The 26,566-nt window shown below is 50.0% G+C and overlaps 1 protein-coding gene across 1 annotated transcript; it reads left to right on the forward strand.

The window, feature by feature from the left end:
* Nucleotides 1–26,280, forward strand: LOC144728124 (uncharacterized). The gene is made up of 17 exons (XM_078607427.1): nt 1–81; nt 1,169–1,222; nt 2,716–2,760; nt 3,215–3,289; nt 4,031–4,075; nt 11,221–11,247; nt 11,444–11,488; nt 12,535–12,552; nt 14,274–14,354; nt 15,641–15,667; nt 16,969–17,022; nt 17,413–17,457; nt 17,632–17,667; nt 20,294–20,371; nt 22,792–22,830; nt 23,253–23,585; nt 24,815–26,280. Exons 2-16 carry the CDS (start codon nt 1,175–1,177, stop codon nt 23,277–23,279), a joined length of 690 nt encoding a protein of 229 aa, XP_078463553.1. The 5' UTR covers nt 1–81; nt 1,169–1,174; the 3' UTR covers nt 23,280–23,585; nt 24,815–26,280.
* Nucleotides 26,281–26,566: the final 286 nt, after the last annotated feature.

The raw sequence follows: 26,566 nt of genomic DNA on the forward strand, positions 1-26,566 counted from the left end.
TTTTCACAGGGCCCCATTGGCGAGCTGGGTCTCCCTGGTGTCCAGGGCCCCACCGGTCCCGTGGGCCCCCCTGGACTCAAGGTGCCTGATGAGTGTCTGTGTGTGTGTACGTGTGTGTGTACGTGTACGTGTGTGTGTGTAAGGGGTCTTCTCGATCACAGTCATTCCCTCCCTTCTCTACGCTTGCGAAACGTGGACCCCCCTAATGGAGCATCTTCGCCGGTTAGAAACATTTAGGCTGGCCTGCCTACGATCCATCCTGGGTTTAACCAGGCTGGATTGTGTGTGGAGCTCACAAATCCTCGAAAGATCTGGGCAAAGTCCCATCGGTGAGCTCCTCTGGCAGGCAAGGCTGCGTTGGCTGGGCCATGTAGCCCGCATCCCCAGCCACCGAATGTTCGGCCAGATCGAGGGGGCTAAATGGACGCGGCACGGGCTAGAGAAGAGATGGAGTGATGTGGTACAGAAGGATGTGGAGCTGAGTGGACTTTCCGATGACTGGTACCAGAGGTGTCAAGATCGGCCTCTGTGGAGGAGGCTCGTGAAGGACGCTACTGGGTAGTTAGAGGCAGTCGCCCTCCAACAACAACGGAGGGCGGAGGAGCGACGCTCACAACAACGAGCGGAGCGCCGGGTGAATAAAACACAGCAAGTTGGCACAGTAGGGGGCACAGGTGGTGCATCAGCCAGTCATCTCGGTCAAATCAGTCAGTCGACCCGTGGCACCTGGGTCTGCCCTGTGACCTCCTGCCTGCGGGCGTTCGACACGTCATGTGGCCTCAAGGTGCACATGGCCTGGCACAAGCGTCGTGGTGACGTCACCGCCACTTAGTGGCGAATGGCGGTTGTTGTTGTATGGGGAGCGGTGGTGTCGCGGTTAGCGCGCTGCGCTACGAACCTGGCGACCCGGGTTTGGTTCACGCCCAACACCGGTGACGATTTTCTTAACCGGTCCTGGGCCTTCCCTAGGTAGACTCAGCCTCAAATGAGTACCTGGTGCAGTGTGTAAAACATCGCCACTGGGGAGACAAAAGCGGTCGGGCGTGGTGTTGGCCACCCACCCCCTCGTGTGCTGTCACGGCATTCATAGTTGCTGCTCGCTAACAGCACTTGCCCCAACAGACTGTGTGGGCAACACGGGGGATCTTTGTCTTTGGTGCGTGTGCAGGGCGACATGGGAGAGAAAGGAGAGTTGGGTCAGTCTGGTCCACCTGGGGATAAGGTGAAGCCCACCATCATCATCACCATCATCATCACCATCATAACCATCATCATCACCATCATCATCACCATCATCATCATCACCACCATCACCATAATCATCACAACCACTACCATCATCATCACCATCATCACCACCATCATCATCACCACCATCACAACCACTACGATCACCATCACCACCATCATCATCATCACCATCACCATAATCATCACAACCACTACCATCATCACCACCACCACCACCATCATCATCATCACCACCATCATAATCATCATCATCACCACCATCATAATCATCATCATCATCACCACCATCACCATCATCATCTCCACCACCACCATCATCATCATCACCACCACCACCACCATCATCATCATCACCACCATCATCATCATCACCACCATCATCATCATCACCACCATCATCATCATCACCACCATCACCATCATCACCACCACCACCACCATCATCACCACCACCACCACCATCATCATCATCATCACCACCACCACCACCACCACCATCATCATCACCACCATCACCATCATCATCATCACCACCACCACCACCACCATCATCACCACCATCATCATCATCATCACCACCACCACCATCATCACCACCACCATCATCATCATCACCACCACCACCATCATCATCATCACCACCACCATCATCATCATCATCACCACCATCATCATCATCATCACCACCACCACCATCACCACCACCACCACCATCACCACCACCACCATCATCACCACCATCACCACCATCATCAGCATCACCACCGACATTATCATCACCGCTATGACCATCACCACAATCATAATCATCATCACTATCACCATCATCATCACCATCACCATAATCATCACAACCACTACCATCATCATCACCATCATCACCACCATCATCATCACCACCATCACAACCACTACCATCACCATCACCACCATCATCATCATCACCATCATCATCATCACCATCATCACCATCATCATCACGATCACAACCACTACCATCATCACCAATACCATCACCATCACCATCATCACCATAATCATCACTATCACCACCATAATCATCACCATCACCACCATCACCATTATCATCACCATCATCATCATCACCATCATCACCATCATCACCATCACCACCACCACCATCATCACCATCATCACCATCATCACCACCATCACCACCATCATCACCATCATCACAACCACTACCATCATCATCACCATCACCATGATCACAACCACTACTATCATCATCACCATCATCACCATCATCACCATCATCACCATCATCGCCATCACCACCATCATCATCATCACCATCATCATCATCGTCACTACCATCATCATCATCGTCACCACCACCACCATCATTTACCACCACCACCATCACCACCACCATCACCACTACCACCACCACCACCATCACCACTACCACCACCACATGTGTGCTCTCTGTGTTGTGTGCAGGGCGATGCTGGAGCACCTGGACCACTGGGAGTTGTCGGGCCCAGGGTGAGTAGGTACCACCGCCATCACCACCATCACCACCACCATCACTACCATCACTACAATCACCACCATCACCACCATCACCACCATCACTACCATCACCACAATCACCACCATCACCACCATCACTACCATCACCACAATCACCACCATCACCACCATCACTACCATCACTACCATCACCACAATCACCGCCATCACCACCATCACCACCATCACCACCATCACCATCACTACCACCATCACCACCACCATCACCACCATCACTACCACCATCACCACCATCATCACCATCACCACCGACATTATCATCACCGCTTTGACCATCACCACAATCATAATCATCATCACCAACACCATCATCACCATCAATGTGCCATCACCCCACTCATCATCACTGCTACTCTACCATCGTCATCATCATCCGGCTGGTGAAGTGCGTGTTGTCTGTGCCCAGGGTTTGGTGGGGCCCAAGGGCGAGCCGGGCGCTGTCCACGTGCTGGAGGGAGAGGGAGGGGTGCGCGTGGTGCAGGTCGGTCCACAAAGACACAGACACAGATCCCCCCGATAGCCTTTAACAGACCGTAGGGGCAAGTGCTGTTAGCGAGCAGCACGGGTGAAAGCTGGCACGGCACACGAGGGGGGGGGGGGGGGGGGGTGTGGTGTCAGCACGACGCCCGGTCGCCTTTGTCTGATGGTCTATACACCGCACACGGTCCTCAATTAAGGTTGAGTCGACCTAGAGGAGGCCCAGGCACAGGGCGCTAACCGTTCCCCGACAGCTGCCGACACGCGTGTACACACACACACGCGTACACACACACACACACGTGCACACACACGCACACGTGCACACACATGCACACACACACACGTGTACCCACACAACAGATAAAAAGACAAAAATCCCCCGTATAGCCTAAACAGACTGTTGGGGCAAGTGCTGTTAGCGAGCACCTGTAAAGGCCGACACGGCACACGAGGGGGTGGGTGGCCAGCACCACGCCCGGCCGCCTTTGTCTCCCTAGTCGCGATGTTTACACACCGCACCAGGTACTCGTTTGAGGCTGAGTCGACCTAGGGGAGGCCCAGGACCGGTTCAGATCATCGTCACTGGTGTTGGCCGTGAGCGGGAATTGAAGCCCGATCGCCGGGTTCGTAGCGCAGCGCGCTAACCACTACACTATCGTGTACATACAAACACATACACACATACACACACACACACACACGTGTACACGTGATTCACCCCCCCCCCCCCTTCTTCCCCTAGGGCCCCCCAGGCCTCCCGGGACTCCAAGGCCCCCTGGGAGAGAAGGTCGGCCGTGGGAATGATGAGTTCTGATTGGTTGAATTAGCGGGCGAATGAGCAATTGAGTCGGTGAATAAATTAAAGAATTAGTGGGTCAATTAGTTCGTCGTTGGGTTGAGTGAATGAGTGGAGGAATTGGGTGAATGAGCAATTGTTGTGAATGATCGGCTGAGCGATTGAGTAACTGAATTACTGAATGGATTGTGAATTAATTAATTGAGCTATCCATTTGTTCGCGATGGACCAAATGTTGCGTAATCACGTTAATGATTGGCTGATGGCTTGCCTGAGTCATTAAGCAGTAGGCTAAATTAGTGAATTAATGAATATTTGAACTGTTAATTCATTGAATTCTCGAGTATTATAGTAATTTAAGAAATCTAATGAGTAAATAAATGAGCAGTAGAGTGAATGAAAACAATAATTTCCTTTTAAATTAATGAGTTATTGAGTGAAGAGTAATTTAATTACCTTTTAATTTATTGGGTAAATGAGTGAGTGTGTAATTTAATGACTATTTCAATGCATGGCGAATTGACTGTGTAATTTAATTACCTTTAAAATTAATGTCTAATTGAGTGAGTATGTAATTGCATTATTGTTTAGATCAGGGGTCCTCAAACTTTTTAAACAGGGGGCCAATTCACTGTCCCTCAGACCGTTGGAGGGCCGGACTATAGTTAAAAAACTATGAACAAATTCCTATGCACACTGCATATATCTTATTTTGAAGTGAAGAAACAAAACGGGAAAAATACAATATTTAAAATGAAGAACAAGTAAAGTTAAATCAACAAACTTGCCAGTATTTCAATGGGAACTATGGGCCTGCTTTTGGCTAATGAGATGGTCAATGTCCGGTTCCATATTTGTCACTGCTAGTCGTAACAAGTGATGCAAGTGTGCATCCGTTAGTCTAGATCTGGTTGGAGATTTCAAATGTTTCATTCTGGAAAAAGTCTGTTCACAGACTTGTGCTGCCAAAGATGGTTGCCATTTTGAGTGCATGGTTCTTGAGATGAGGATATGTCTCAGAGGGGAGAGATGCATAGAAATTATGAAGGCTGCTTGACTTGAATGCGTCTTTCAGAGAATCACAATTCTGCAGTTCAGCCAGTTCCATTTGGTAAATTGTATCCACATTTTCAATGTCAATAGAAAATGGGTTACGGAAAAGCTGTATGTCCTGTTCATGGAGATGAAGCTCTTTAAATCTAAATTGGAACTCCTTTTGCAATTTTTCCAGTGAATCCACACATGTTTTGTTTGGGAATGCAACCAATTGTTTTTCAGCTAACAGATTTTGAGTTGTGGGGAGATGGCAGAAGTTTTCCTCCTTCACTTGTTTGATGAGGAGGCCTAATTTTACTTCAAATGCTTTGACATGTGATTGCATATCACAGATGAGCTTCCCCTTTCCTTGAAGTTGCACATTGAAACTGTTGAGTAGCTCTGTTACATCTGTCAGAAAGGCAAGGTGCCATTTCCATTCTGCATCATTGAGCTCTGGTACTTCTTTGTTTTTTGAAAGCAGAAAAGCTGTAATCTGTGGAAGTAAGTCATAGAAACGTTTCAAAACTCTCCCTCGACTCAGCCAACGGACTTCTGTGTGGTACAGAACATCTTCATAGTCAACATTTAGCTCAGACAGAAATTCCTGAAATTGTCTGTGGTTTAGTGCATGAGCTCTAATGAAGTTAACACAAGATACCACAATTTTCATAACAGAGTCCCACTTCAGTGATTTACTACACAGCGCTTGTTGGTGGATGAGGCAGTGTATGGCTATTGGATGAGAATGGTTATGTTTGTCCATCTCTTGGTTAATGCGAGCAATTACTCCTTTAGATTTGAAGCTTTCGTGACTGCAATGATTCATATTCTCAGGTTTTTTCGGTAAAGTCACGTAGGTAAAAACATTAAAATTAATGAAAGTAAAATAAAACAAAACAAAATAAAATTCACGACGTTTCGGAGGCAACACAAGTCTCCGTCATCAGGTGGGACCGTCACAGCCGAATTAGCTGCATCAAGTGAAGCAATGATTCAAGATGTAATCCCTTATAAGCAAGTTGAAGGGAGGTGGAGAGGGGGGGGGGAGAGCTTATCAGGCTGTGGTAGCCAATGAATGGAAACGTATCGGGAGGGAGGAGGAGCGGTGATCAAAGACTGCACGCAGTGCTCAACACAATGAATGGAGACGTGTCGGGACGGAGGGCGAGCGGCGATCAAAGACTGCACGCAGTGCTCAACACAATGAATGGAGACGCGCCGGGACGGAGGGCGAGCGGTGATCAAAGACATCACGTAGTGCTCAACACAATGAATGGAAACGTGGCGAGCGGTGATCAAAGAACAATGAAGAGATTACTGTTAAACACTGTGGATGTTAACACTCGGTGAAGTAAATTAAAATAGTGCCTGTCAGATAAGATGGTCCAAAAAGTGTAATTAAGTCTTTTTTGCGTGGTTAATAACATCTTTCCAGTGATTACTGAGTTTGTACCCATCATCACGGTTGAAATTATGTCTGTGTTTGTATATTTGTATGGCTTCGTGTACAAACCTTTGATGGTAGCCCGGAGGTTTGCAGAGAACCTTGGTCTCGGAAAAGACAATTTCATGAGAGCCCGCCGAGTTGTAGCAATGATCGGCAACGGCCGAAGAATCAGTTCTGCCGTGTTTCAGATCTGACTTGTGCTCGCGGACACGATCAGCAACATGACGTTTTGTTTCTCCAATGTAGCAATCACCACAAATGCAACTCAATTTGTAGACTCCAGGATACTGTAAGTCAGGAACGACATCCTTCACAGATGGAATCAGATCACGGATTTTATGCACTGTACTGAATCGGACTTGGATCTTATGTTTGTTTAGAATTTTGGAGATCTTTTTGGTCACGCCTGCTATGTATGGTAACGTGATAGTTTTGGTCAGAGTTTCATGTGGTTGTTTCTGTGTGGTGGGAGAGACAGCTTGGCGGATAGTGCGGTCAGAGTATCCGTTCATCCTGAGGGCCCGATGTACATGTCTTAATTCATCAGTCAGGTGGTGTTGGTCAGAAATGCCATGGGCTCTGTGGTATAGCGTTTTGATGAGAGAATTCTTTTGAGATGGGTGGTGGTGGGAATCCGGTTTCAAGTAGGAATTTGTGTGGGTGGCTTTCCTGTAGACAGAATGTCCCAAGGATCCGTCAAGCCTCCTCTTAAACAGAATATCCAAGAATGGTAGTTTACCGTCTTTCTCCACTTCCATGGTGAATCTGATAGATGGGTGTCTAGAATTGATGTGGTCCAAGAAGTGGTTCAATGCTGGGAGGCCATGTGGCCAGATGACGAAAGTGTCATCCACATATCTCTTCCACAGGGAAGGACGCAGGGTGGATGTCTGGATGGCGTCTGATTCAAACTTTTCCATGAACATGTTGGCTATAACTGGTGACAAGGGGGAGTTATAGCCAACATGTTCATGGAAAAGTTTGAATCAGACGCCATCCAGACATCCACCCTGCGTCCTTCCCTGTGGAAGAGATATGTGGATGACACTTTCGTCATCTGGCCACATGGCCTCCCAGCATTGAACCACTTCTTGGACCACATCAATTCTAGACACCCATCTATCAGATTCACCATGGAAGTGGAGAAAGACGGTAAACTACCATTCTTGGATATTCTGTTTAAGAGGAGGCTTGACGGATCCTTGGGACATTCTGTCTACAGGAAAGCCACCCACACAAATTCCTACTTGAAACCGGATTCCCACCACCACCCATCTCAAAAGAATTCTCTCATCAAAACGCTATACCACAGAGCCCATGGCATTTCTGACCAACACCACCTGACTGATGAATTAAGACATGTACATCGGGCCCTCAGGATGAACGGATACTCTGACCGCACTATCCGCCAAGCTGTCTCTCCCACCACACAGAAACAACCACATGAAACTCTGACCAAAACTATCACGTTACCATACATAGCAGGCGTGACCAAAAAGATCTCCAAAATTCTAAACAAACATAAGATCCAAGTCCGATTCAGTACAGTGCATAAAATCCGTGATCTGATTCCATCTGTGAAGGATGTCGTTCCTGACTTACAGTATCCTGGAGTCTACAAATTGAGTTGCATTTGTGGTGATTGCTACATTGGAGAAACAAAACGTCATGTTGCTGATCGTGTCCGCGAGCACAAGTCAGATCTGAAACACGGCAGAACTGATTCTTCGGCCGTTGCCGATCATTGCTACAACTCGGCGGGCTCTCATGAAATTGTCTTTTCCGAGACCAAGGTTCTCTGCAAACCTCCGGGCTACCATCAAAGGTTTGTACACGAAGCCATACAAATATACAAACACAGACATAATTTCAACCGTGATGATGGGTACAAACTCAGTAATCACTGGAAAGATGTTATTAACCACGCAAAAAAGACTTAACTACACTTTTTGGACCATCTTATCTGACAGGCACTATTTTAATTTACTTCACCGAGTGTTAACATCCACAGTGTTTAACAGTAATCTCTTCATTGTTCTTTGATCACCGCTCGCCACGTTTCCATTCATTGTGTTGAGCACTACGTGATGTCTTTGATCACCGCTCGCCCTCCGTCCCGGCGCGTCTCCATTCATTGTGTTGAGCACTGCGTGCAGTCTTTGATCGCCGCTCGCCCTCCGTCCCGACACGTCTCCATTCATTGTGTTGAGCACTGCGTGCAGTCTTTGATCACCGCTCCTCCTCCCTCCCGATACGTTTCCATTCATTGGCTACCACAGCCTGATAAGCTCTCCCCCCCCCCTCTCCACCTCCCTTCAACTTGCTTATAAGGGATTACATCTTGAATCATTGCTTCACTTGATGCAGCTAATTCGGCTGTGACGGTCCCACCTGATGACGGAGACTTGTGTTGCCTCCGAAACGTCGTGAATTTTATTTTGTTTTGTTTTATTTTACTTTCATTAATTTTAATGTTTTTACCTACGTGACTTTACCGAAAAAAACCTGAGAATATGAATTACTCCTTTCTTAGACCCCACCATGCTAGGAGCACCATCAGTTGTCACACTGGCTAGTTTAGCCAAGTTCAGCTCCAAACCATTCACAGTTTGGCAAACCTTTTCATAGATATCCTCTCCTGTAGTTGTTCCTTTGATGCTTTGCAGTGCAGCAAGCTCTTCTGTGACTTCGAAATAGTCATTCGTCCCACGAATACAAATTAAAAGTTGTGCAGAATCACGAACATCATTGCTTTCGTCAAGTGCCAAGGAAAAATATGAAAGTTTTTTTGTGGAGTTTTGCAAATGCTGATGCAAATTGTCTCCAATTTCTTCAATCCTCCGTGTAATTGTAGGTCCTGAAAGACTCACTGTACTAAATAAATCGGCCTTCTCTGGACACATCTCTTTGGCAACAGAAAGAAGGCATTCTTTAACAAATTCTCCCTCAACGAATGGTCTGCCAGTGCACGCTATTAGCTTGGCAACTTGAACACTTGCTCGCAGTGATGAAATATTTAGCTGATTCTGCTTCACAAAAGTATTTTGCTGAGTTAATGTATTTTTCAGTTTTAATATTTTATCTTTTCTCACTTCTCCGATCAAACAATAATATTTATCTTTATGATGAGTTTCATAGTGTCGACGTAAATTGTATTCTTTGAACACAGACACTATATTCTGGCATATCAGACACACAGCTCTTTCCTTGTACTGCATGAAAAAGTAATCATAAGTCCACTGTTCTTTGAATATCCTACACTCCGAGTCAATTTTTCTCTTTCTTGACATCATTGTTTCCTAGGGAGTCAAAATTGCTATTAGTAAAATACCAATATATATATACAGCGCTACAAAAACAATATACCAGCAATAACTTTGCCCACACAGAGACATACAGACTGCACTGCCCATCAATGCAGTCTGATTGGGGGAACTCCGCTTTTACCCCAGGCTCACACTGGTGCGGGTGCCATTAAAAATATAATTACACCTGCAGTTTTGTTCACAGATCGCAGTGCGGTGGGCACAATGAGTGCCCACCGCCGCAGCTCAATCAGTGCTCACCAGCGCAGCCAAATCAGTGCTCGCCTCCGCAGCCCAATCAGTGCCCACCACCGCAGCCCAATGAGTAGTCACCAGCGCAGCCCAATTAGTGCTCACCAGCGCAGCCCAATTAGTGCTCACAAGCGCAGCCCAATTAGTGACCATGGGCCGGATAAATGTCCTCAGCGGGCCGCATGTGGCCCGCGGGCCGTAGTTTGAGGACCCCTGGTTTAGATGAATGGTTAATTGAGGATGTCATTGAATTACTGTTACAGGGAGGAACAATGTTCCACACTGCCCACCAGGGATTATTTAGCTGTCTGTCTGTCTGACTGTCTGTCGTACATAATATATAATACACACAGCTCTTTGATTGGTGGAGACCTTACAAACAGCTCTTTGATTGGTGGAGACCTACTGCCGGGTACGGAGAGGGGAGGTGCTTAAGGGAGGAGGGTCAGGGGAGGGGCCTAAGGAAGGGGGGAGTCAGGAGAGGGGCCTGAGGGGGGGGGGGGGTCAGGGGAGGGGCCTGAGGGGGGGGTCAGCGGAGGGGCCTGAGGGAGGGGGGGTCAGGGGAGGGGCTTAAGGATATGGGGGGGGGGGGTGCTCAGGGGAGGGGCCTAACAGAAGGGGGGTTAGGGGAGGGGCCTAAGGGAAGGGGGGTCAGGGGAGGGGCCTGAGGATATGGGGGGGGGGGGGGGTGGTCAGGGGAGGGGCCTAAGGGAAAGGGGGTCAGGGGAGGGGCCTAAGGGGGGAGGGGCCTAAGGGAGAGGGGGGGGGCGATAGTTCAGGGGGCTGTCTGCCTGGCTACCTAAAGTCAAGTTATCTTGTATACATACAGGTAGGAACAACAGGTTCCACACTGCCCACCAGGGATTATTTGTCTGTCTGTCCTGCACGAATGCGCTGTCCAACCAAGTTCCTACCTGCCCACTCCGAAGGAACGTGTTTAAATGAATGTCTAATTCAGTGAGTGTGTCATTGAAATACTGTTTAAATTAATGTCTTATTGAGTGAGTGTGTCATTGAATTACTGTTTACGTTAATGTCTAATTGAGTGAGTGTAGGACTCACTGATTAAATGAATGAATGATGTTTCGTTCCAGGGAGACGCTGGCCCGGAGGGAGCCCTGGTGAGTCCTTCACGCCTGAGTCGGCAACTCGTTGTTGTCAAACACGAATACGATGACACGGTTGAAGAATTTATCTATTAAATACATACATGACAACTCATCAAACTGCGGTAGGCGTGTTCTGGCTCGGATCACGTGATTAATTCACCCCTCCCCCCTTCCCCTTTCTCCCCCCCCCCCCGCAACCCCAAAACAGGGGCCAGCCGGTCCCAAAGGAGATAAGGGAGACTCTGGGATATCAGTGAGTTTGGTGGAACACACACATACGCGTACACACACTTACACACACACACTTACACACACGTACAACAACAACCGCCATTCGCCGCTAAGTGGCGGTGACGTCACCACGACGCTTGTGCCAGGCCATGTGCACCTTGAGACCACGTGAAGTGTCGAACGCCCGCTGCCAGGAGGTCACGGGGCAGACCCAGCAGGTGCCACGGGTCGACTGACTGAGATGACCGAGATGACTGGCTGATGCACCACCTGTGCCCCCTACTGTGCCAACTTGTGTGTGTGTGTACACGTGTGTACACACACACACACGTTTATGCGTACATACAGACACACACGTGTACATACGCACACACTTACACACGCGTACACGTACAGACAAATATCCCCCGTATAGCCTTAACAGACTTTTGTTGTCAAGTGCTGTTAGCGCTTAGTGCCATTGAAGGCCGGCACGGCACACGAGGGGGGGGGTGGGTGGCAGAGGTGGGACAAAGTCATTGTTATGCAAGTCCAAGTCGAGTCGCAAGTCATCAAATTCATGACTCGAGTCTGACTCGAGTCCAAGTCACATGACTCGAGTCCACATCTCATAGGTGGGACAAAGTCATTGTTATGCAAGTCCAAGTCGAGTCGCAAGTCATCAAATTCATGACTCGAGTCTGACTCGAGTCCAAGTCACATGACTCGAGTCCACACCTCTGGTGGGTGGCTAGCACCACGCCCGCCCGCCCGCCTTTGTCTCCCCGGTGGCGATGTTTACTACACACCGCACCAGGTACTCATGTGAAGCTGAGTCGACCTAGGGGAGGCCCTGGTTAACTCAACATTCCTCTCACTGCGGTAGATAAAATAGGTACCAATTTGTGGAATGGTTGTCCGCTGGAGAGACTCAATCCCCGCCATAGTAACGTGGAATTCCCACCACTGGCTCTGCAGGGAGGGCTGTACACAGGGAGATGAGTTTCAGCTGAGCAGCAAATCTGAGATTTTGATGTAATATTCCCCCCCTCCCCTCGACCCCCCCCCCACCCCCCACCCCCCACCCAGGGTCTTCCTGGACCTAAGGTGAGTGGGATACCGACTCAACCACCCAGTCATGTTCAATCCACTGCTCGATAACGCCTCCCCCCACCACCACCCCCCTCCACCATCGCCGCCACCCCCATCGTCGCCACCACCCCCATCGTCGCCACCACCCCCATCGTCGCCACCACCCCCATCGTCGCCACCACCCCCATCGCCGCCACCCCCATCACCAACACCCCCATCATCACCACCCCCATCATCACCACCCCCATCATCACCACCCCAATCACCACCACCCCCATCACCACCACCCCCATCATCACCACCCCCATCATCACCACCCCCATCATCACCACCCCCATCACCACCACCCCCATCACCACCACACCCATCATCACCACCCCCATCATCACCACCATCATCACCACCCCCATCACCACCACCCCCATCACCACCACCCCCATCACCACCACCCCCATCATCACCACCCCCATCATCACCACCCCCATCATCACCACCCCCATCATCACCACCCCCATCACCACCACCCCCATCACCACCACCCCCCCCCATCACCACCACCCCCATCATCACCACCCCCATCATTACCACCCCCAGTCAGAACGCAATCGTGAACTGAGAATTCCTCACTCGTCACCATGGCAACCAGGGGGGGGAGGTCGGAAATCGAAATAACAACAAGAGACATGATAATTGTTGTAGTTGTGCGCCTCTTGGCGTCATCTGGTCCAACACCAGGGTGAGACTGGGCTCTAAGAAAAGCTGTATCGGGTGTGGACCAATCAACTTCAAGGACAGTGCATATCATTATCAGAGTTGTGTTTTCAAACTCCAAATACACAGCAGCAGGCGTTAGGGTCGGGATCGAACCGACGACCTCCTGTACACCAGGCGAGGTAGTTAACATCTCATAGCCACCGTGGTGATGATGAGAGAGGAGAGAGACACTCAAACTCCAAATACACAGCAGCAGGAGGGGGAGGGGCTGCAGGAGGAGGGGGAGGAGAGGGGGACCAGGGGGAGGAGGGGGAGGTGGAGCAGCAGGGGGAGGAGGAGCTGTCTCGGTCTGGGTGTGAGTGCTACATTGGCAATGAGGAGCTCGTCGGGTGGTGGAGGGTAAACGACGACAAATTGGGCACAAGAAGTAGAATATTTATTTATTTGTGCTGGAGGAGTTTGATTAGCAACGAAGCTCGTTTTCACCGCTGCCCAGGAAGGGGCGGGTAAGAACGTGACATTAACAAGCAACACAAACACGATCGGAGTGCAGAGTAATCGGAAAGGTAAATAAATCACTTGAAATATACAAATAAAACCAAACACATGTTGTTGTAATCCTACCAGGTGAAGCCCACTCGGCTATTAAGCTTCCTCTTCAGAAGCGACCCGGCCACAAATTATATCAATGTTTTCTCTTACGACATCAGAGTGCAGCGCCACATTAAATACGCACTACAATGACAATAGTTTAAAGCGATTTGAAGCATGTTTTATCTTTTTTTTTGGGGGGGGGGGGGGGGCAGAGCTTTGTGACGTCATATCCGAGGACGGGGGAGGTCTGACTTTTTGTGACGCCGTGTGACGAATGGGGCGGGGCCAAAATCGTCCAAAATGACGTGACGTCATTTATGGACGACCCCATGGCCGATGACGATGCCGATTATTGAATGACACGTGCCAATTCAGTGGGATGCTCATGATTGATGCATGCTAATGATGCGGAATCACGTGGTGCGCAGGGCGAGCACGGATTGGACGGGGAGAAGGGACGCGACGGAGAGGTGGGGGCCAAGGGGGAGCGGGGCCCCCTGGGGCTTCCGGTGAGAGACCACGTGACGCACACACGTCACAATAGTGACGCTGCTGGAGGAATCCGATGAGCTACTAAGCTCTTTTTTACGGATGTCCGGTTGGGGCGGGTGAGATCGTTACAGCAGCAACAGCAAGCAGTACAATCACACGGTAGGAGTGCAGAGTCCAAGAAAGGTAAACAAATCATCTAAACACAAACAAATATACAACTAAGCCAACCCCATACTACCAGGCAAAGCCCACTTTGACTAATGGCCTTGACTAATTTGTCAAAAGCACACGCACAAAGTTCCCCCATATAGCTTCCAAAAGATTGTTCGGGCAAGTGCTGTTTGTGAGTCGTACCGATGATGGCACATTAATGGGGTGGGTAGCCAACACCAAGCCCGGCCGCCTTTGTCTCCCCAGTGCCGATGTCTTCTATACGGACACCGCACCAGGTACTCATTCAAAGCTGAGTCGACCTAGGGGAGCCCAGTACCGGGTTCAGATAATCGTCACGTGATCGGGAACCGTAGTGCAGCACGCTAACCAATACACTACCGCTCCACCGCTCTCCGCGTACACAACAACAACAACCGCCATTCGCCACTAAGTGGTGGTGACGTCACCACGACGCTTGTGCCAGGCCATGTGCACCTTGAGGCGCACGTGTACACACACCCAAGTGCACACACAAGTGCACACACACGTGTACACACACGTGTACACACACACACGTGTACACACACACACACGTGTACACACACACGTGTACACACACACGTGCACACACACACGTGTACACGTGGCTTGATTAACACCGACCCATACTTGACCCATTCTCCAAACTTACCTGTAAGTGCATCGCGTGGGTGCGTGCACATGCATGTGAAGGTCCATGCACATGCATGTGAAGGTGCATGCACATGCATGTGAAGGTGCGTGCACATGCATGTGAAGGTGCATGCACATGCATGTGATGGTGCATGCACATGCATGTGATGGTGCATGCACATGCATGTGAAGGTCCATGCACATGCATGTGAAGGTGCATGCACATGCATGTGAAGGTGCGTGCACATGCATGTGAAGGTCCCTGCACATGCATGTTAAGGTCCATGCACATGCATGTGAAGGTGCATGCACATGCATGTGAAGGTGCGTGCACATGCATGTGAAGGTGCATGCACATGCATGTGAAGGTGCATGGACGTGTCTGTGAATGCATGGACGTGTGTGTGTGTGTGTGCGTGTGTGTGTGCGTATATGTGTATGTGTGCGTGTGTGTGTGCATGGTGTGTGCATGCACCAGGGCTCTGCTGGTGTGGATGGCCACCCGGTGAGTTTTAACACTGCTACTAACACTATGACTAACACTATCACTGCCACTAACACTGCTACTAACACTATCACTAACACTGCCACTAACACTGCCACTAACACTGCCACTGCCACTATCACTGCCACTAACACTGCCACTAACACTGCTACTAACACTATCACTGCCACTAACACTGCCACTAACACTGCCACTAACACTGCCACTAACACTATCACTAACACTGCCACTAACACCCTTCGTACCCATACCCCTCCTTGCCCCCGCTGACGTCACGCACACGTGGCTCTCCAGCCAATTAGAACGCTCGGGTGACGAACGTCAGCCATGACGCGTCGAGTAAATCTAATAATCCATCCTCTTTGTTTCTTTCGGTAAAGCCACGTGGGTATGAAATATAAAATAAATCACGACGTTTCGGGCGCAACACGAGCGTCCGTGACTTTACCGAAATAACCAAAGAGTATGGATTCCTGGAGTCACGAGAGCTTCAAATCATAATAATACATATTAAAAAAGTCGAATTTTATAGATGTACATATTTAGGAGGTAGTTGTCACGAATGCAGGCCTACAATGCCTCAACGCGGATGGAGGATTTACGCCATTGGAACCTCATTTGCCAGTAAAAAATATGATAATAGTTTTTTTGCCCTTTTATCTGGCAACAAAACTGACACCTTTTTTTTACAAGGAGTCATGTTTGCATAGACCACAATACCTGCAGTCATAATGCAAACAAAACACATAACTCTGATAATGTATGCACTGTCCTTGAAGTTGGACCAATCAACTTCAAGGATAGTGCATACATTGTCAGAGTTATATTTCGATTTAAAGCTTTCGTGACTGAAGGGATTCATCTTCTTGGTTCTTTCGGTAAAGTCACGTAGAAGGAAAATAATAAAATAATACAAATAAAACATAATAAAATACTATTCTCACGACGATTCGGCCACAACGCAAGCAGCCGTCCTCAGGTGAAGAACAGGTCTGTCGGAAAGACAGCGTCTGAATGAACACCACCAAGCTTGGCAGCGTATATATCCTTATCAAGTTGTGTTTTTTGTTTGCATTATGACTGCAGGTAATGTGGTCTATGCAAACATGACTCCTTGTAAAAAAGGGGTCAGTTTTGTAGCCAGATAAAAGGGTAAAAAATCAATTATCACGGGTGGAGGAATCAGCGTGTGAAGTTCACGGGACGAGTGCCCGTGGTAGTCGTAGCGATGGAGGAGTGACATGGAGTTGACTGACCTCTCTCTCTCTCTCTCGTTAATGTGCGTGTGTGGTGCATCACAGGGAGATATAGGCCCCATGGGACCTTCTGGGCCACCAGGCCCAAAAGGAGACCAGGTGAGACGATGGGGAGACGTGGTGACGGTGGTGATGGGATCATAGTGGTGGTGCTGATGGTGATTATGTGAGAGATGCTGATGGTGGTGATGATGCTGATGGTGATGATGGTGGTGATGACGGTGGTGGTGATGATGATGGTGGTGATGATGATGGTGGTGATGGTGATAATGATGCTGCTGATGGTGATGATTATGCTGGTGATGGCGATGATGATGGTGGTAGTGATGATGATGGTGGTGATGGTGATGGCGATGATGATGCTGCTGATGGTGATGATGCTGCTGCTGCTGATGATGATGCTGCTGATGGTGATGATGATGATGCTGCTGATGATGATGGTGATGATGATGATAATGCTGATGGTGATGATGACGATGACGTCCACAGGGAGAACGAGGGGTCGATGGGGTCGAAGGCCTACGAGGACACCCAGTGAGTGACGTCATCGCCCTCACACATCTACAGACAAAGGCCCCCGTATAGGCCACATACGCTGCTGGGGAAAGTGCCGACACACGAGTGGGTGGTGTGGCCAGCACCACGTCCTGATATCCCTGTCCCTGTGTGTCCCTGTCTGTCTCCCTGTCCGTCTCTGTGTCTCAACAGGGCTTTGAGGGTCCCAAGGGAGACAAAGGCGAGCGGGTGAGTTCGTGCCTCTGTGTCACCGTGTCCCTGTTCCTGTGTATCTGTGTACCCATGTCGTCATGTGTCTCCATGTCAACGTGTCTCCCTGTCTCTCCGTGTCTCCCTGTGTCTCCGTGTCAAGGTGTCTCCATGTCCCTGTGTCTCCCTGTGTTTCCCTGTGTCTCTGGTGATGTTGATGTTCATGCTGATGATGTTGATGGTGTTTCTAGGAATACAGCTGCTGCTGATGGTGGTGGTGGTTGTTGATGGTTAATATTATCGTTGATGATGATATTGGTGATGTTAATGCTGCTGCTGATGATGGTCTTGTTGATGGTTAATATGAAATCTGATGATGTTGGTGATGTTAATGCTGCTGATTGTCTTGTTGGTTAATATTACAGCTGATGACATAATTTATGATGTTGATGTTGATTCCTTTTAATGTAATTATTAACGATGATGTAAAACAATCGCCCTGCATTACCATCATCACCATCATGATCACCTCCACATCATCATCATCATCACTTAATATACCTACACCGCCATCCATGCAGAACGTATCAAATCAGTTTAGCCTAGGGGCACGCCCAGTGGCAGCTGTCCCTATGCATCAGTCTGCCAGCGATACGGCCCTGGTCTGCACCTTAGGTGGCGGTGGGGTCGTGATTAAGGTCAGGGTCAAGGTCAGGTGACAGGGCCGCATCATCCCTCACCCACTGAGAGCTCTCACGGTGGCTGCCGCGGATTTCTGGAAGATGCTGCCGCGGATTTCTGGAAGATGCTGCCGCGGTTGTCTGGGAACTGCCGTGCCTTTGCTAAGGAGCTGCCGCGGATTTTTTTTGTCAGTTGCGGACTTCCTGTGAATTGCTGCCGCGGATTTTCAGGAGCTGACGTGGATTTTTTTAGGAGGTGCCACGGATTTCTAAGGAGCTGCCGCGGATTTCAAACCACGTTAAAACATCACTTAGCTCCACACTCACGTCGTCTCCTTGTTCCCTCCCTGACCCCCTTGCTGACCCCTTATGGACCGCCTTGTTGACCCCCTTGTTGACCCCCTTGTTGACCCTTGTTGACCCCTTGCAGACCCCCTTATTGACCCTTTGCTGACCCCTTGTTGACCCCTTGCTGACCCCTTGTTGACCCCTTGCTGACCCATTGTTGACCCCTTGTTGACCCCCTTGTTGACCCCTTGTTGACCCCCTTGTTGACCCCTTGTTGATCCCCTTGTTGACCCCCTTGTTGACCCCCTTGTTGACCCCTTACTGACCCCTTGATGACCCTTGTTGACCCCCTTGTTGACCCTTTGTTGACCCCTTGCTGACCCCCTTGTTGACCCCTTGCTGACCCCCTTGTTGACCCCTTTGTTGACCCCTTGCTGACCCCCTTTTTTGACCCTTGCTGACCCCTGTTGACCCCATTGTTGACCCCATTGTTGACTCCTTGCTGACCCTCTTACTGAGTCCCCTTGTTGACCCCCTTGTTGACCCCTTGCTGACCACCTTGTTGACCCCTTGCTGGACCCCTTGTTGACCCCTTGTTGACCCCTTGTTGACCCCTTGCTGACCCCTTGTTGACCCCTTGCTGACCCATTGTTGACCCCTTGTTGACCCCCTTGTGACCCTTGTTGACCCCCTTGTTGACCCCCTTGTTGATCCCCTTGTTGACCCCCTTGTTGACCCCTTACTGACCCCTTGATGACCCTTGTTGACCCCCTTGTTGACCCTTTGTTGACCCCTTGCTGACCCCCTTGTTGACCCCTTGCTGACCCCCTTGTTGACCCCTTTTGTTGGACCCCTTGCTGACCCCCCTTTTTGACCCCTTTGCTGACCCCTTGTTGACCCCATTGTTGACCCCATTGTTGACCCCTTGCTGACCCTCTTACTGACTCCCTTGTTGACCCCCTTGTTGACCCCTTGCTGACCACCTTGTTGACCCCTTGCTGACCCCCTTACTGACCACTTTGTTGACCCCTTTGTTGACCCCTTGTTGACCCCTTACTGACCCCCTTGTTGACCCCCTTGCTGACTACCTTGTTGACCCCCTTGCTGACCCGCTTGTTGACCCCCTTGCTGCTTGGCCCAGGGTGAGGAGGGGCTCCGAGGAAGGAGGGGACCCCGAGGGGATAAAGGGGATCAGGGCCTCCCCGGGCTGGACGCGCCCTGCGCCCTGGTATGGACCCCGAGTGCAGCTGGGACCCCCCTGAGCTCAGGGGTCCCGGTGGGGTCAACACCATCCGAGTGTATCCCCTCTCTAACCCAGGCAACCCCTTCTAACCCCTTCCTCCTCCTCGTCCCCCCTCCCTCCTCCTGCAGGTACCCCCCTTCCTACCCCTGCAGGTACCCACTTTATAATCCCTCACCTCCTACCCCTCTCCTGCAGGTACCCCCCCTTCCTACCCGGGTATCCCCTTTGTTAACCCCTCTGCTTCAGGTCACCTCCTTCTAATCCCCTCCGACCCCTCCTGCAGGTACCCCCCTTCCTATCCCCTCCCCTACCCCCTTTCACCCCTCTCCTCTAGGTGACCCCTTCCAGAGGATCCCCCTTGGACCCCCGTGTTGATTATTTAAGCCCTGACCCCCCCCCCCCGCTCCTCCTCCCTATTAACCCTCTGGCTGTGTGACCCCCTAACGGACCCCAGGGACCCCGCGGCACTAAGGGGGGACAGGGGGACCCTGGCTTGCCGGGTCTCGACGGCATTGACGCCCCCTGCCCATTGGTACGCCCCCCACTCACCCCTCCCCTCGCCCCCCACTCACCCCTCCCCTCGCCCCCCACTCACCCACCCGCTCACCCCCTTCCCTCACCTACCCCCACCCTCACTCCCAACTGCATTGACTCCCCTCCTCACCTTCGCCCCTCCCCTCGTGCTTCGTGCATGCCGCGTGATGCCACAGACCACTGACCTCTCACCCCTAGATATCGTTACGTTGACCTCTGACCCTAAATCTCAATCAGTTAACGCCCCCCCCTTCCGATCATTGTAAACCCCCCACCGACAGCCCCCCCCCCACCGACAGCCCCCCCCCCCACCACCGACAGCCCCCCCACCGACAGAGCCCCCCCACCCCCCCCACCGACAGCCTCCCCCCCCACTGACTAGTACTGGCTGTGTAACGTTTCCTGGCTCCGGCGAGCGAGTCTGAATATCCCTGGGGGGGGGGGGGGGGGGGGGGCGAGTGGATCGTCGCTCCCACGAGGGATGACGACCACACTCACCCTCTCACACCCACCCACACTCACCCACACTCACCTACACTCACCCACTCTCACCCACGGCCTCTCTCACTCTCACCCAGCGAGGTCTCGTGCGTTGGTTCCGACAGCAATGCGGCCGATGACAGCGACCGCGAGGCCCTTGAAGGCGTTTGCGTAAAATCACCTCTCGCGGTTTGACCCCACGTAGGCTTTGGCGACCGATATCATTCACGAAAGATAAAAATAAAAATTCGGTTTACATCGCTTGAGTGAAAAATAAGTAATATTTAAAAACACTTTTTTAAAAACACGCTTTAATGAAATGTACCGTACTAGTAATAGAAGAATTCCACGACTCCAGGAAGTGGCCCCGAAGCTTTCCACAACGTGGCCAATTGAGCGTGGACAATTAGAGCCAAGCCGAAACATAACATATAAAAAATAATGTTTTTTTTTATTTTTAATGATAGAATATAGTATTGTCATCAGTATGACATAAGTATACCAAGTTTGCAGTCGATACCACATTGGGAAGTGGGAAAACATTTAGTTACAAGATTTGAGGATACAACAGACAGAGGAGTGGGTTAATTAAAAGCGTGTAAATAATAATAATAATAAATGTGTCGTTAACCCGCCACCACCCGACACAGCCAACGAGTAAGGTTTGTCACGTAAACAGAACGTGCCAGTTAGTTACTTCTTCAGCCCACCAATGTGTTGCGGAGTAAATCCACAACATTTGCAATTTGAATTCGACGTTTCGCTCGTGATTACATAAAGCATCATCGGGCAAAATCGCCCGATGAATCATCTCTCATTATCGCAGAGACGCCAACGACGCTACCAGGGATCGCCCAAGCTACGCGATCCTCCACGTATCATGAAGCTTTCAGTCAATTCATAACGAGCGTCGTTTACCACCGGCGTGGGAGGATACCGGGAGCCAAAAAGATCTACGCGCGTGTGCGTGCGAGGGAGCAACGCTCTATCCCATCAGACGGAACGGACGGATGGAGATTATCCCGAACGCTTTGCTGGCACCGCCTTCTCCTGGCGTGCCAGGGGCACGGCTGCTCCTCCACACGCCCACGGGGAGGGAGTTGGATCCGACATCCGTAGGCCCCGTCTGCCAATATTGCCGCGATGTGCAATCCCACCGAGCGGGGTTTCAACGTCTCATCGGCAGAGTTGGGCTCGCTTAAAGCCATTGGCTCAACACGAGCAACATCTCTGGACCGGTTTCGACCCTCACTGCTCATACACATCTGGGGAGCTTACTGGCATCGGTTCAAGCAAAGCCCAACTCTGTTGATTAGACACTAAATTTCGATTTAAAGATTTCGTGACTGCAGGGATTTATCTTCTTGGTTCTTTCGGTAAAGTCACGTAGAAGGGAAATAATTAAATAATACAAGTTTTCACATAATAAAATATAATTCTCACGACGTTTCGGCCACAACGCAAGCAGCCGTCCTCAGGTGAAGAACAGGGTTGTCGGAAAGACAGCGTTCATTCAGACCCTGTCTTTCCGACATTCATTCAGACGCTGTCTTTCCGACAGACCTGTTCTTCACCTGAGGACGGCTGCTTGCGTTGTGGCCGAAACGTCGTGAGAATTGTATTTTATTATGTTTTATTTTTATTTTTTCCCTTCTACGTGACTTTACCGAAAGAACCAAGAAGATAGACACTAAATGTCAGAACCGCTCCAAAGTTTTTTCTCGATCGAAGCGGAGGAGTATCGTTGTCATAGTAGGGGGATACAGTTGCAGCTGCAGATGCTGCTGCTGCTACGCCCAATCCCAATGGATTGATTGGCAGTGCCACTTTCTCGAATTCGGCCAAATTTTTTGAGCACGGCAGCGACTCCGTTGGAGGGATTCTGACTCTGCCTCTCCCCCTCCTCCACCCCCTCACTCGCGTGATGCACGTGACCAGGGAGAAGACGGATTGCCGGTTCCAGGATGCTGGCAAAAGGTACCGGGCAGCGCGTTAATTCACGGAGAATGGGTCGTGGTGGTGGATGATGTTGGTGATGGGTTATGATGAGTGATGGTGGCGATTAGCACGGTTGGGTTATGATGGATGATGGTGGTGATGAGTTATGATAGGTGGTGATGGTGGTGATGATGGTGGTGATGATGGCTGGTGGTGGTGATGATGGGCGATGGTGGTGATGGGTGATGGTGGTGATGGGTTATGATGAGTGTTGGTGGCGATTAGCACGGTTGGCTACATATGGTGAAAAATAAATTCAACATACAAACATGATTTGTTTGCAGCCTTTGATGCTGATGATTATGCTGATGCTGTTGGTGTTTTTTGATGATGATCGTGATGCTGATGATTGGACATCGTTAATTTAAAATGTTCTCCCCCTTGACCCCATGACCTCCCAGGGTCAGACCCCGTGGCTGGTGGCTTGATGAGGTCATGTGATGTTGGCACGCGACGGCCAATTTCACTTCTGAGAAAATTCACGGAGACGTCGAGACACGCGGAGAGACACGTGGAGACACGCGGCGAAGACACGGGAACTGGATAGTGTCCTTGTCCCAATCTCTGTCCCCCTATGTCTGTGTATCTCTCCGTCTCCCATTGTCTCTCTGTGTCTTTCTGTCTCCCTGTTTCTCTCTGTCTCCCTGAGTTTCTTTCTCTCTCTGTCTCTACCCGAGTGGTAGAGCTCCGTTTGACCGCAGTTGCAGTGAGTTTAACATTTCTGTTACACCAAGGTTTAACTTATTCTCAGGTTTTTTCGGTAAAGTCACGTAGGTAAAAACATTAAAATTAATGAAAGTAAAATAAAACAAAACAAAAATAAAATTCACGACGTTTCGGAGGCAACACAAGTCTCCGTCATCAGGTGGGACCGTCACAGCCGAATTAGCTGCATCAAGTGAAGCAATGATTCAAGATGTAATCCCTTATAAGCAAGTTGAAGGGAGGTGGAGAGGGGGGGGGGGGAGAGCTTATCAGGCTGTGGTAGCCAATGAATGGAAACGTATCGGGAGGGAGGAGGAGCGGTGATCAAAGACTGCACGCAGTGCTCAACACAATGAATGGAGACGTGTCGGGACGGAGGGCGAGCGGCGATCAAAGACTGCACGCAGTGCTCAACACAATGAATGGAGACGCGCCGGGACGGAGGGCGAGCGGTGATCAAAGACATCATGTAGTGCTCAACACAATGAATGGAAACGTGGCGAGCGGTGATCAAAGAACAATGAAGAGATTACTGTTAAACACTGTGGATGTTAACACTCGGTGAAGTAAATTAAAATAGTGCCTGTCAGATAAGATGGTCCAAAAAGTGTAATTAAGTCTTTTTTGCGTGGTTAATAACATCTTTCAGTGATTTTTGGACCATCTTATCTGACAGGCACTATTTTAATTTACTTCACCGAGTGTTAACATCCACAGTGTTTAACAGTAATCTCTTCATTGTTCTTTGATCACCGCTCGCCACGTTTCCATTCATTGTGTTGAGCACTACATGATGTCTTTGATCACCGCTCGCCCTCCGTCCCGGCGCGTCTCCATTCATTGTGTTGAGCACTGCGTGCAGTCTTTGATCGCCGCTCGCCCTCCGTCCCGACACGTCTCCATTCATTGTGTTGAGCACTGCGTGCAGTCTTTGATCACCGCTCCTCCTCCCTCCCGATACGTTTCCATTCATTGGCTACCACAGCCTGATAAGCTCTCCCCCCCCCCCTCTCCACCTCCCTTCAACTTGCTTATAAGGGATTACATCTTGAATCATTGCTTCACTTGATGCAGCTAATTCGGCTGTGACGGTCCCACCTGATGACGGAGACTTGTGTTGCCTCCGAAACGTCGTGAATTTTATTTTTGTTTTGTTTTATTTTACTTTCATTAATTTTAATGTTTTTACCTACGTGACTTTACCGAAAAAACCTGAGAATATGAATCATTGCAGTCACGAAAGCTTCAAATCTAGAAGGTTTAACTTGTCCGCTAGCCGAGGTTTAACTTGTCCACTAGGCCAAGGTTTAACCAGTCTGCTAGGCCAAGGTTTAAGTTGTCCGCTAGGCTGAGGTTTAAGTTGTCCACTAAGCCAAGGTTTAACTTGTCTGCTAGGCCAAGGTTTAACCAGTCTGCTAGGCCAAGGTTGTCCGCTAGATTGAGGTTTAACTTGTCCGCTAGGCCGAGGTTTAAGTTGTCCGCTAGACTGAGGTTTAACTTGTCCACTAGGCTGAGGTTTAACTTGTCCGCTAGGCTGAGGTTTAAGTTGTCCGCTAGGCTGAGGTTTAACCAGTCTGCTAGGCCAAGGTTTGCGTTGCCTGCTAGGCTGAGGTTGAAGTTGTCCGCTAGGCCGAGGTTGAAGTTGTCCGCTAGGCCGAGGTTTAAGTTGTCCGCTAGGCCGAGGTTTAAGTTGTCCGCTAGGCTGAGGTTTAAGTCGTCCGCGAGGCTGAGGTTTAAGTTGTCCACTAGGCCAAGGTTTAAGTTATCCACTAAGCCGAGGTTTAACCAGTCGGTTAAACTGCGCGCTTAGTGTAATTTATCTGGGTGTGTATTTTCCGTTTTGACTGCGGGTTCATGTATTTTTTACCTAATAATGAGGTTTATTTTTGTAACTCTTTTCGTTTATACCAGGTTCGACGTATTAACTCGGCCTGGGTTCGTACGTACCGATGCGCGCGTGTGTATATTCCGTTACGGCGAGGTCATCGCTTCCATTACATTACCGAGTTTTCACTTTCCGCCCCCCACCGTTATCACGAGGTCACTTCCGTGCGTATATACCGATGTTTATTGTAAATTCACATTATTAATATTCGCGATGACATCGCTACTGTCGAACCGAGGTCACCGGTTCCCGCACGGGAGCGACGCCGGTGGTCGTGCCGTCACCGCGCCGTCTCTCAGCGCGGGACTAAACCTCCGCGATTGGCGGGTTTCCGTGGCACGTTTTCGTGTTGACCGACGATGACGACGAGGTCGCAGTTTACATGTTTTCCCTACAGATGGACATTGTCCTCCGTTGCGACGCGCGCGCCGCCGCGCCTCGTGCCGCGCAAAGAATTCGCATTTCCGTTACGTCGCCATTTCCGTCATGGCGATTCCGATTTGTGGTTACGCCAAAGGGTTGGATTTTTTCCCATCAGAAACAGAGTGGACGATGACTCCGATCAACGAGGTTGAGGGTTTTTGTTCGATGGCAACTGGGCCCTCTGTTTCACCAGAACGGACGATTCTGTTACACCCAGGTCAGATTTTGCGTTTTTACCGGACTTGACTATTCTGGAAAGGCACCGGTCATATCTTCCCTTCTACCAAAGATGAAGGCTTCCTTTATTCGAGGATTGTCAATTCCGTTATGGCAAGGGCCGACGTTCTGTTTTTCCTCCCTGGTCTCGTTAGGTTACATCAGCCCCGCTGGGTGACGTTATAACAACGTGAAGTTTAACACGGAGGGAGGGAGGGAGGGGGGGGGGGCGGGGCACGGATTTGCAGCGAGTGTCACGATTGATCGTTTTTTTTTGGGTTCAGGCCGCTGCGTAATGATTTGGCGCGAAATCTTGTGTCGTGAGACCCTCCACCACCCAACACAGCCAAACAAATCAAATCGTCGCCTGGTGCACGAGCGTTTAGAGCGACGAGCGGTGCAGCTCAACTCGCTCGCCCGGCCGGGTGAGTGAGAATTGCTCTGTGAAGATATTTAACTATTTTTTATTTTTTACACCTCGGTAAA

The sequence above is a fragment of the Lampetra planeri genome, chromosome 27 (genome assembly GCF_965212315.1).
Source record: "Lampetra planeri chromosome 27, kcLamPlan1.2.h2, whole genome shotgun sequence".
NCBI lineage: Eukaryota > Metazoa > Chordata > Hyperoartia > Petromyzontiformes > Petromyzontidae > Lampetra > Lampetra planeri.

What these genes read in the sequence shown, in the direction of transcription:
- LOC144728124 (XM_078607427.1), top strand. Translation starts at nt 1,175, where the DNA reads ATGGGAGAGAAAGGAGAGTTGGGTCAGTCTGGTCCACCTGGGGATAAG. An exon ending in GAGGGGTGCGCGTGGTGCAG is followed by an intron (nt 3,290 to 4,030) that starts GTCGGTCCACAA and finishes TTCTTCCCCTAG; the next exon opens with GGCCCCCCAGGCCTCCCGGG. An exon ending in GGGGCCCCCTGGGGCTTCCG is followed by an intron (nt 14,355 to 15,640) that starts GTGAGAGACCAC and finishes TGCATGCACCAG; the next exon opens with GGCTCTGCTGGTGTGGATGG.